Raw genomic sequence first — 12,893 nt, forward strand, 5'->3', positions numbered from 1 at the left:
ATCCAATTTTGAAGGCCTAAAATTTCTAATAAAATAAATCAGAGCGGCCAGGCTCATTAGACAATCTCTTGACTAATTATATAGCCTATGTATTTTTTAGGGATAGTGATATTTCAAAACCACTGAGAGGGAATGACTTCTGAATCGTATTGACTTGAAAAGGATGAAATTAGGCCAATTTAAATTCCATCATATTACCGATGACAAGTCTTCTCCACGCTCTCGCGACCGCGCCTTTTTCACGGAGATCACAAGAAGAATCCGGTTTTCCTTGGTTCCCATCGGTAGAAAGGACCTCACAATACAAGGAAGAAGGACAAATAAATTCTTTCACATAACTGGTGATCAAAGATAGAGGAAATTCTGTGCGACAATTGAACAGTTCGTGAAAAGTTCAAAAGAATGTGATAATCCAATTTCAATGCACATCATCAAGAGCTGAACATGTTTGTTGAGAAGATAGGATGAGAAGCATTTGTGCTTTCAGCCAATTAAAACTTATTCTCTGAGAAAAGACCACTTAGATATTTATCAGGTTTTTCAAATATGATCCCCAATTTAATAATAATTAAATAGCTATGGACTGAGTGATCAATTTAATGATATTTAAAATGAATAATAGGCTATAAATAAAGATAATAGGCCTAATAATATAGTTCTGGGTCTCAGGAGAAGGATATGGATAGGCATTTCACGTTGGACCACATTCTACACTTTCGCTGCTTTGGAAATAAGCCAAAACCTGTGGCTGGTGTCAAGCTAGCCTGAACAGATACTTTCAGACATCTAATTTCTTCACTTCATTCCTGAGGCAGGACTGCGCCCACCCCTTGTGTAAGCAATTTAAACCTGATAGGAGATCATCAGCTATCTGCAGCCACTTCAGCCCGAGGACGAGCATCAGGCTGTGTCTGCAGCTCCACACATCACACTTCACGATGCTTTGACGCTCAGCTCACTTGTGTCGCGTCACTTCAGTGATTTTTGATCTGGGAGAGTAAATAACCAATTTGCTGCGACCGCCTCAGCATTCGATGCACTCTGTGTTTCATTTATTTGTTGTTAAACTGCAGACAAGTGCCTGAACGAATGAGTGTATCAATACTTAATTTTATAATATGAACTTTTTGCCAAGTGGAATATGTTTTTATCTGTCCGTGGCAATTTGCTGGTTCACATCAAGGGTCGACGCATCGTGGTGGTGGGTACAGTTTTTGTTTTCTTCTAAATATGTTTTAGTAAGGCTTTTAAGTTAATAAATTAAAATAGTTTTAGACTACGATGTGGTTAAAAAAGTAATGTTTGGGTTGGATTTTGCACTGAAAAATGAAACTACACAGAATTGTATTTTTATGAAATGAAATGAATGTGCGGTTGTGTGTTGAAACATGATGACTTTCAGAGATTCCCATCGCTCATTCCCTGTGCTTTCATCTTTTATGCAGGTACATGGGCACTCTTGGATCGCAAGTGATGTGCGACAACATCCCGGGGTTAATTAACAAACAACGCCAGTTGTGCCGCCAGCATCCCAAGGTGATGCAGGCTATAGGAGCTGGAATTAAAAACTGGATTGGAGAATGTCAGCACCAGTTCAGGAACCACCGATGGAATTGCAATACCATGGCGCGCGAGCACAATCTTTTTGGGAGGCTTTTGCATCGAAGTGAGTAAGGCTTAAGTGTATTGTTTCAAGTATAAGGGCTGTACATACAGTGTGTTCTCTGCACTCAACCTGCAGTGAAATTCCTTATCTGATATCAGATCCTATTACAGAAAGTAAAACTTGATGAACTGGGTGTGCTTTTGACCCTTCTTTGCTCATCTGTGTGTGCAGCACTGTTTTGATGTGGTTTGATTCTTATCAGATATATAAAAAGAAATGACACACAAGGATATCTGAGATTATGAAAAAGGAGAAAAAAAATTTAAAAGTTTAAAACGTGTGGAAAGTACTTAGAAATGTAATCCTATTCATGTTAGCATACATTTTTTAAACAGTTACGCCATTTTCTACAAAACGGTGTTGATTTATTGACTCTTGAAAAAGCAGTGTAACCAAGTAAAAAGGAGTTTTTCACAAGACAACAAAATGTTGTCAACATGTTGACAGCAAAATTCCCTTCATGTTGGTTATACCACACTGACTTTGAAAATTTTATACTGAAATAACTTTGTGTCCTTATATTTTTAAAAGAAATAATACGATTTTACACCATCTGGTAAAGTTGACACATGGACTGTGACTTTAATCCCCATAAGAAATATCAAAATGATTTACACTATAAAAAATATTTTTCAGCCCATATTTGGGTCAAATATATTCAAACCCAGCCTTAAACCCAGCGGTTGGGTTTGTTCATATTTGACCCAAACATGGGTTGAAACAACCCAGCATTTTCAGAGTGTACATTTATAAATTTAACACAAACATGTTTATAATAGAAAATGTGTATTCTAGTCATTGTCTGTATGTATTGCATTTTAGGTAGGCTTTATATTTAAATAACTAAATACATATCTGAAAAAAAAATGTCATGTCATTGACCCATAAACAACACAACACAGTACTGTTCTGTGATCATCTCAAGATGTCTAGATGTAATTTGAATCGATACTTCACAAAAGTCTCACTTAGCATGCAAGTGTATCCTTTACTTTTCATTGTGTTCAAGATTTATGTCAGTTTAGGGAACAAAGGCTGGATTATTGTGTCTGGTAAGTTAATTCAGAACTGCTCAGCAGCTTGATGCTTTAACTAGGTGTAATTGGCAGTTTTGTGACTTTAGGTTTGCGACTGTAAGTGTCTCTGTCTCTGTTTTCTCATCCCGTGTAAAATCATATTAATGGGAACATCCGCAAAGTAACTCTGTGTCCCAGGCCTCTAAGCTGCTCTGCACATTAAAGTTAGGTTAAACCTCTGGCTTTAATCTTCTTGCTTTAAGGTATTCAGACCTCCCAGAAAGACTCCTAACTTCTCTGTGACACTGTGAGAATCTACTTATTGTCAATGTCAGCTCACTAATTTAAAACAATTGCAGGGATTTCATGGCAGGCATTCTCCTTCTGTCTGACAAAGCTGCCGAACGGAAACATCTTTGGTACACATGTGAAGAGCTGCAGCTTAGAACTTTTGTTTAGGCGGTCGCTTGTTGCTGTTGTTCTTTCTTCCTTCTCTTTATACGCTCATAGCAGACTGCTTTCCACCCTGATAACCTTCACACATATGCTCAAACTCAGACATAGTTTTTCTCTCAGACATATATCTTTCTGAAGTAAACCTTGTGTTTCTATAATGGATTATGAGATTAGTATGTTTTCAGTTTGAAAATATATAAAGCCAGCATTTATTTTAGGAATCGACTTGACCTGTAAATGTAATGACTAAACAGAAATATATAAATTATGAGTAATAATTTATGTTTTTATTACCTTAATTATGATTATATTTATAATACTTATATAATATAACATATAAAATTAAATATATATAACATACATTTAAAATAATTATGCATGTCTGTGACAATTATACAAAAGTAAAGTAATTAAATTGTAAGTAAAATAAAATAATTTAAATGAGTTTTACATCAAATTAAATATGTATAATGTAAATTTTATGTGTGTGTATACAGTATATAAATATATAGATATACACACAAAAATTTGTGTATTATATTTTTTAGTTTAAATAATTACCCACTTGTATATCTTAATTATAACATTTTAATATTTTTTATAATTTATATAATAAATATTAATAATATATTTAACAGTATATATATATATATATATATCTGTGTATACACTACACACAAAACATAAAATTATATAATTACATTTTTAAAATATTTTTTTAAGTTTAAATAATTACCATCTCCTCTCTAGGTTACAGTATGTTTTCGTTTATTTCGATTTTGCTCTGTGTTTGAGATTGTATTTTGGTTGTTTATTTGTACATACTTTGTTCTTGTTCTTGTAAATTCTTGTAAATATTGGTTTATTGGGTTGTACGGTTCTGATGCCATTTATTATTATTATTATTTTATTTTTTTTAGGCAGTCGTGAGGCCGCCTTTGTCTATGCCATCTCCTCAGCAGGTATGGTCTACACCTTGACCAGGGCGTGCAGTCAGGGAGAACTAGAAAACTGCTCTTGCGACCCTGGAAAAAAGGGCTCATCTCGTGATGCCAAGGGAGCTTTCGACTGGGGTGGGTGCAGCGATCATGTTGACCATGCAATCAAGTTCACTCAGGTCTTCATTGACGCCAAAGAGAGGAAGGAGAGAGATGCACGAGCGCTCATGAACTTACACAACAACCGTGCAGGGAGGAAGGTAACAATGCTGTGTTCTTGCAAACAGCTGTTGAGACACATATTGAGAAATGAAATCTTGACAAATAATAATCCATGACCATATTCTCATGCAATCAGAGACGGAGCAGTCAGAGGTTTACTACAGACATTGTCTTCTTTTTTATTTACAGGCAGTGAAGCGCTTTATGAACCTAGAGTGTAAGTGTCATGGTGTCAGTGGCTCATGCAATGTACGTACCTGCTGGTTAGCCATGGCAGACTTCAGGCAGACTGGTGACTATCTCCGCAAAAAGTACAACAATGCCATTCAGGTGGTGATGAACCAGTATGGAACAGGCTTCACCAGTGCCTACAGGATGTTTAAGAGGCCTACCAAAAATGACCTTGTCTACTTTGAAGACTCGCCTGACTACTGTATATGGGACCATGAGTCTGGTAAGTGTGCTGGGGCAAAACCATAACCCTTAAAAAGATGGTTTACCCAAAAAAGGATGACTGTATTTTTTTTTTTTTTGTCTATTCAGTGAAAGTCAGTGGGGTCCAAACCTATGGAAGCTTGTTTCCACCACTGAATTAAAAAAAAAAAAAACTTTTTGTCTCACAATTCTTGACTTTTTTCTCTCAATTGCAAGTTTACATCTCGCAATTCTGACTTTTTTTCTCAGAACTGCAATTTCAAGTTATAAAGTCAGAATTCCAGGATATGAAATCGCAGTTGCGATTTATAAAGTCAGAATTGCATGATATAAAGTTGCAATTGCTTGTTATAAAGTCAGAATTGCAAGATATAAACTTCCAATTCTGAGAAAAAAAGTCAGTATTTTTTTCCCTCGGAATTGGACTTTATAACTCGCAATTACGAGTTTATGTATATCTTACAATTCTTAGAAAAGAAGTCAGAATTGCGAGGTATGAACTCACAATTGCGATAAAAAAGTCAGAATTGTGAGATATAAACTCGCATCTGCGAGAAAAGTCAGAATTACGTGTTTATAAGAAAAAAAGTCAGAATTGCGAGATGTAAATTTAAAATTGTGAGGAAAAGTCAGAATTGCGAGATATAAACTTGCAGTTGCAAGAAAAAAATAAGAATTGTAAGAGATAAACTTGCATTTGTGAGAAAAGTCAGAATTACAAGTTTATAAGAAAAAAGTCAGAATTGCGAGATATAAACTCGGAATTGTGAGAAAAAAGTCAGAATTGCGAGATATAAGCTCGCATCTGTGAGAAAAGTCAGAATTACGTGTTTATAAGAAAAAAACTCAGAATTGCGAGATGTAAACTTAAAATTGTGAGAAAAAAGTCAGAATTGCGAGATATAAACTTGCAGTTGCAAGAAAAAGTAAGAATTGTGAGTGATAAACTTGCATTTTAGAGAAAAGTCAGAATTACGAGTTTATAAGAAAAAAGTCAGAATTGCGAGATATAAACTCAATTGCGAGAAAAAAGTCAGAATTGAGAGATATAAACTCGCAATTGCGAGAAAAAAGTCAGAATTGAGAGATATAAACTTGCATTTGTGAGAAAAGTCATAATTACGAGTTTATAAGAAAAAAGACAGAAGTGCGAGATGTAAACTCAATTTGGAGAAAAAAGTCAGAAATGTAAGATATAAACTCGTAATTGTGAGAAAGAAGTCAGAACTGTGAGTTTATAAGAAAAAAAAGTCAGAATTGCGAGATGTAAACTTGCAGTTGTGAGAAAAAGTCAAAATTGTGAGATAAAAAGTCGCAAATTGTTTTGTTCCGTGGTGGAAACAAGCTTCCATACAAACCAACACTGAATCCCATTGACTTTCATTGTATGAACAATTTTTTTTTTTTTTTTTCCAAAATACTGTCTTTTGTGCTGCATCAGAAAGAAAGTCATGTAAATTAGTAAATAACAGAATTTTCATTTTTGGTGAACAATCCTTTTAATTATTTCCTCAAGAGGTGAATTATGTTGTTATATCAAATCTGTAGTGTTCCAACATGTTTCATAACACATTGTTTGTGTCTCCACCCTGCAAGACTCCCACACTCTGCTCAAAATCAGCAAGGCATTAGTCTTTGCCCCCAAACACCGTTGTAATCAGAGGACGGGAGCTATTTAGCTGGTTATTACATACACAATAGTCATAACCCAATCCTGTAACCCGAATGCCGGTAAAGATTCCCTCCCTAAGGCTGAGGTTTATCTCTTTTTACCTTTCTGTGTGTGTGTGTGTGTGTGTGTGTGTGTGTGTGTGTACATACTGAATAACACCAGGTGTACCTATGTGGGAAGCAGTAAGGGAGGGGGTGCCTGTCAGACTGCAGATGATCCCTGCTATCAGGTGACGCTGTGTTTAGACACATTACCACAGTTTTGTGGGCAGAACGGGAGCTGAAATTTAATCCCTACGCGCAAATGCTATAAATCACTGCCTTCCACGGCGGCACCTCTATATTTTCTGCCTAAAACTGGCAGAAATATTTAGAGAGGTAGGTCATGTCTCTTTTAAGTGCCCTGAGATGAAGGTTGAACCCACTTTAGGTATTTATTATTTATTGTATGTCAGTATAACTGCTCATTTATAATCATATAAATTTTGTATGATCATAAAAATTGGAAATACAATTAAAAGGCTAGTTCATCCAAAAATGTCGTTCCAAACTTATGCGACTTTTTTTTTTTTTTATTGTACCTCTTACACAAAACATATTTTTGTCAATACAATGGAAGTCAATGGGGTTCAAAACAACATTGGACTTCAGTGACTTTCATTATATGGATGGACAAAAAAATTATATGGATGCACCCGAAATTGCATACTCTAAATAGGTGCTTATTTTGAATGAGTAATTATTTTGTGACATTAAAAAAGTATGTTCTATGTAGTATGAATATATGTAGTGTGAATATAATCTGGATATACTATCAGGGTTGCCAGGTCTGTGCAACAAAAGTAGCCCAATGGCGATTTTCTCCATCATGTGGCTGAATTCTCCACTGAATTTGTACGTCTGGGGGGTGTTGGAGCTCTGAAAATCGTACGTACCGGGGTGGAAATCAACCCACGGAAAACATTTTTACCCACGGCAACACCTTAAAAGTAGCCTGAAAACTGTAGACTTGGCAACACTGCATACTATATCCGTCATGTTATCATTGTCATGTGACTTTCGGTGTCAGTTGCATCGCTTTACTGTCATTCACAAATCCTCTCCTTTGGACTTATGGGATAGTAAAATCAGATGCCCACTTCAAAATCTCGCCAAAAGAAGTAGGTCATCCAGGTACTTTTCACATACTTTTTTTCGCCTACTATATAGTAGGGAAGTAAGTATGCGATTTCGGATGCAGACATTATATATAATAAAATATAATAAATAATAAAAATATAATAAAATCATACAGGTTTAAAATGACATGATAATGACAGAATTTTTGTTTTTGTTTGAAGATATGACGTTTATTAATGTAATGTTTTTAAATCTTGCATATTTTTTTCTCATTAGCTCTGAAGGTACATTTTTAAAAAATCATGAGGACCATATTTTAGTGCTGGCCTCTCTAGCATGGTGGTTTGTGAGAAACTCTCAGCCGGGCAGTCTGTTTGATGTCAGTTTTAGGAGACATATACTATACCTCTCCTGCATAAGTGTGAAATCAATTACTAGCTCTCACCATGGTCACACATGTTAAACTCATCTCTTGGCACCCCCTCATCTTAATTCAATAAGCAGATCCATGCTCAGGTAAAGGCTGCCCATGATGTAAACGATATCCGCCCAGCATACCAGCCTGATGAACTGCTGTGGGGTGGTGGGGTGGTGGGGGGGGAGTGGCTGTGTCATGCCCAGACACATGCCTGCCTACTTGCAATTGAGTTCAATAGAGCAGCGGTGACATACCAATGCTGGCGCTACTGAAGTGTTTTGCAGTTCTGGCCTTCTCTGTAGGATTGTTCTCACCTTAAAACATTATTGGTTAAATGGGTTAAACCACAAAGAAAAATGGTTGTTTGTATAGTTCTGAGTGTTGATTGGCGTTGAAAGGATCTTTATAAACAAAGACTGTAGATTGTCACTCAGACGGAGCATTAAAGCAAGGGTTTATACAAGGTCTTTAGCAATTTCTGTATCAGAAACAATCAGCGACGCGTCAGCCTCATAGAGGGTGGGGTTGTTGAGATTAGAGCTGTTGAAATGAGTATGTGATGAAGACCCAGAGCAATGGTTGATAGCTTCTATCATCAGTCCCTCATCTGACCAAGGACCAAGCGGTCATCCTTTTACATGGTGCCGACAAACCCAGCCTCTTCAAGACAGCACTGTCTGGACACTATCAGACATCTGCCAGGCACTACACATGACTATTCAGTCGAGGTCTGCTTGCTTCAGGAATTTGTTCAAATATTCACTGCATTAATAGATTCCAGCAGTACAATGTATCAATATTAATAGATAAAAGTATGTTGATGACCCCTTTTAATTAATAGGTTGGACTATTTCAGACCAGCAATAACAATTTTACCTGCCCCTTACCGTTACCTGTTTTTTTTAATTTTATTTACATATGTTGGTATATATATATATATATATATATATATATATATATATATTTATATATATGGGTATGTATATATGTGTGTGTGTGTGTGTGTGTACACCGATCAGGCATAACATTATGACCACCTTCCTAATATTGTGTTGGTTCCTCTTTTGTTGCCAAAACAGCCCTGACCCGTCGAGGCATGGACTCCACTAGACCCCTGAAGGTGTGCTGTGGTATCTGGCACTAAGATGTTAGCAGCAGATCCTTAAAGTCCTGTAAGTTTCGAGGTGGAGCCTCCATGGATCGGACTTGTTTGTTCAGCACATCCCACAGATGCTCGATTGGATTGAGATCTGGGGAATTTGGAAGCCAAGTCAACACTTCAGACTTGTTGTTGTGCTCCTCAAACCATTCCTGAACCATTTTTGCTTTGTGGCAGGGCACATTATCCTGCTGAAAGAGGCCACAGCCACCAGGGAATACCATTTCCATGAAAGGATGTACATGGTCTGCAACAATGCTTAGGTAGGTGGTACGTGTCAAAGTAACATCCACATGGATGGCAGGACCCAAGGTTTCCCAGCAGAACATTGCCCAAAGCATCACACTGCCTCCGCCGGCTTGCCTTCTTCCCATAGTGCATCCTGGTGCCATGTGTTCCCCAGGTAAGCGACGCACACGCACCCGGCCACCTTCTTCCATTGCTCCGTGGTCCAGTTCTGATGCTCACGTGCCCACTGTTGGCACTTTCAGCAGTGGACAGGGGTCAGCATGGGCACCCTGACTGGTCTGCAGCTATGCAGCCCCATATACAACAAACTGTGATGCACTGTGTATTCTGACACCTTTCTATCAGAACCAGCATTAACTTCTTGAGCAATTTGAGCTACAGTAGCTCGTCTGTTGGATCGGACCTCACAGGCCAGCCTTCGCTCCCCACGTGTATCAATGAGCCTTGGCCACCCATGACCCTGTCGCCGGTTCACCACTGTTCCTTCCTTGGACCACTTTTGATAGATACTGACCACTGCAGACCGGGAACACCCCACAAGAGCTGCAGTTTTGGAGATGCCCTGACCCAGTAGCCATCACAATTTGGCCCCTGTCAAACCCGCTCAAATCCTTACGCTTGCCCATTTTTCCTACTTCTAACACATCAACTTTGAGGACAAAATGTTCACTTGCCTCCTAATATATCCCACCCACTAACAGGTGCCGAGATGAAGAGATAATCAGTGTTATTCACTTCACCTGTCAGTGGTCATAATGTTATGCCTGATCAGTGTATATATATATATATATATATACATAAGGAATTGAAACTGAAATTATAAAATTATACAGTTATAATGGAAAGTTTCATAAACACTTGTTAAAAACGATGGGAATACAATGTGAAACATTACAGATTGGTTTGTAGTTTTCAACATATTCTTATTGATGCTTTCAAGATTATTGCAAGTCATTTTTGCAGTTTTGACCAAACCTCATCTACTGTATGTACACTCATTTGCCCAGGGCATAAAAACATGGTTATTTGAGTACCTATACCTTGAACATTTTTGATGTAGCCATTTAGTTTCTCTCATTAAAACCAATGATGTCTCATTTCCTTTTTGTCTTACTGCAGGATCTGTGGGCACTGGTGGGCGAGTATGCAACCGTACGTCCCGTGGGGCTGACAGCTGTGAGGTCATGTGTTGTGGGCGGGGCTATGACACATCACGCGTGAGCCGCACCACCAAGTGTGAGTGCAAATTCCACTGGTGTTGTGCTGTTCACTGCAGGGACTGTGAAGAGGAGGTAGATGTGCATACCTGCAAAACCCAGTCATGACCCCACCACCCCTGCACTTCAGGATCCCACCTCAAACCTTTGACCTTGTACAGTGCTTTTCTCTGGCAAGTTAGATAAAAGTAGACCAGACATTGCAGCATGGCTTACACAAATGAACAGAAACTTAAAGGTACACTATGTAACTTTTGCATTTTGTGGAAGAACATTGTTTTGGTTGTGCTTTGGCACTGCGTGACTGTGCGGATGAATATGGTTCTTTCTCATAACTAAAAAGAGAGATTATCCTACTGCTCATAAAACATACACTATTAGACATAAGAGAACCAGTTTAGATAGAAAGGATCTCTAGCTGACTAGCTCCCCTACTGTAGCTATTCCCATTTATAGACATGGTTCTTCCTTGAAAATAAATCCAGCGCACTACAACAACCATAATGAAACGACCCTTCACAATAGATAATGCTTTACAATGAACTCTGTAAGAGAACTACTTATGGCAATTTATCTGTTCAATAAAATACCTTGAAAATACCTAAAATACTCACCCCTTATGGTGCGTTCACACCAGACAGAAATGAAGCGTTAAGCGTGAGTGATTTACATGTTAAGTCAACGCAAAGACGCAAATAGACATCCTGCGGCATGATTCGCGGGAATGAGGCGGTGAGCCGCCTGGCTGAAGCCCCTCTCATGATGCGAATTTGCGTCTGTTGTGAAATGAATTTCACGCCCGAATGAAGCGAGTAAACTAAAATTTTCAAGCGTCCAACTACGCACGAGTAGCGCGATTTATTTGTGCAAGTCGCGTCTGGTGTGAACGCCCCATTAGAATTATAAATATCTCCTTTTACAACATTTAAAATCCCTCAGTTCTCGCCATCTCAGAAAAGCGAAGCCAATGTTGATTCTTGTGTTATTACGAGCTCTGTCGCATTCTCTTTTTGCCAGCAGACTCTCCTCTGTTCAGTGTTTTTTAAAAACGGGTGGTCCACTGGAGGTTTGAGATTTAGTAGAAGTAGCCGGAGCAACTTTTCTTTATTTACGAGACACACATGGGCAAGTGACGTATGTATGCTATTTCCCATGAAAACCATCCCGCCCCATCTAAAATATCAACACTTATAATAGGCTAGTGAATGAGTGTAAGACAAAAACACGTTTTGGAAGAAGGATTGATGATTTATTGAATCATTTAAATTTTGACAATTTTAACCAAAAAAAAGTTACATAGTGTACCTTTTAAAAAACAATGCATATTTGTTTTATCACAACTGATTTTGAAGTCTTATCTAGTTTTATCATCTTTACTTACTGTGTCCCCCCCTCCCCCCCATAATACAAATATTTATTACTGCTTTGGAGCATAAGAATGTTTATCTTTAATGTATTTCATATTTTGAAATGTAAATACAAACTCTATGTAATTTAAAATAAAACTTACATCTATGTTACATCAAATAGTCATCAAATGTTTGTTGTCCTGTTTTGCAGTAAAAACTATAAACATTTGCTTGCTGAAATTGTTAATTTTTCATGTCAAATGTGATATAAACAATTGGAAAACACATTTTTGTCTGAAGTATAGCCTATTCAGTCTGTATAAAGGCTAGAAAACCTTTCCCCTATGATTCATTCATTTAGTGGCTCTAAATAATACCCAGATGATATTAGACATTATTATTGTGCAAGAGGAATGAAAGAAAAACTGTCTGACAAAAATAAGCCCTCAAAAAGCCTCAGTGCTGACACCCTCAGGACATCTCAAATATATGGTCTTTCCCTAACCTTAAGTAATAACAGAAAGCATTTTATAAAAAGAAAACTCTTTGTAATTTTTAAACCTTTAACAATAATGACTCCGTTGATTGAAACCTCAAAGGACGTTAATGAATTCTGCCCCAACAGTGTCCAAAACAAAAATTCTGATTAAATAAATAAGTATATTTGTGTAATTTAACATTTAATTATTACAGGTTTGCATAATATTGAGTTTTCATTTCACTGTTTTTATCATTTTGAGGAATACAAAATCTGTTTTTGTGCAAGTGAGATGAGTAAATGGATGCACAAATTTAGTCCAGAACTACAATAATCATGTTCACTCAGCGCACACAACACCTCTGCACTTACTCCAGCTTTCTCTCAACATGGGGACAGGAGAAGTGTCAGTCAATACATGGAAAACAAAGTAACTTGTGTTACTTATTTGAAAAAGTAACAGATATTTTGTTGTAAATGTGAAAGTAATGCATTACTTT

At 37.3% G+C, this 12,893-nt stretch overlaps 1 protein-coding gene across 1 annotated transcript; it reads left to right on the top strand.

Moving 5' to 3' along the window:
• Positions 1-900: 900 nt before the first annotated feature.
• wnt2 (wingless-type MMTV integration site family member 2) lies at positions 901-12,797 on the top strand. Its single transcript, XM_051871147.1, has 5 exons — positions 901-1,201; positions 1,446-1,666; positions 4,059-4,336; positions 4,488-4,752; positions 10,469-12,797. The coding sequence occupies exons 1-5, from the start codon at positions 1,119-1,121 to the stop codon at positions 10,672-10,674; spliced, it is 1,053 nt and encodes a 350-aa protein (XP_051727107.1). The 5' UTR covers positions 901-1,118; the 3' UTR covers positions 10,675-12,797.
• Positions 12,798-12,893: the final 96 nt, after the last annotated feature.

The sequence above is a fragment of the Ctenopharyngodon idella genome, chromosome 18 (assembly GCF_019924925.1).
Source record: "Ctenopharyngodon idella isolate HZGC_01 chromosome 18, HZGC01, whole genome shotgun sequence".
Classification (NCBI taxonomy): domain Eukaryota; kingdom Metazoa; phylum Chordata; class Actinopteri; order Cypriniformes; family Xenocyprididae; genus Ctenopharyngodon; species Ctenopharyngodon idella.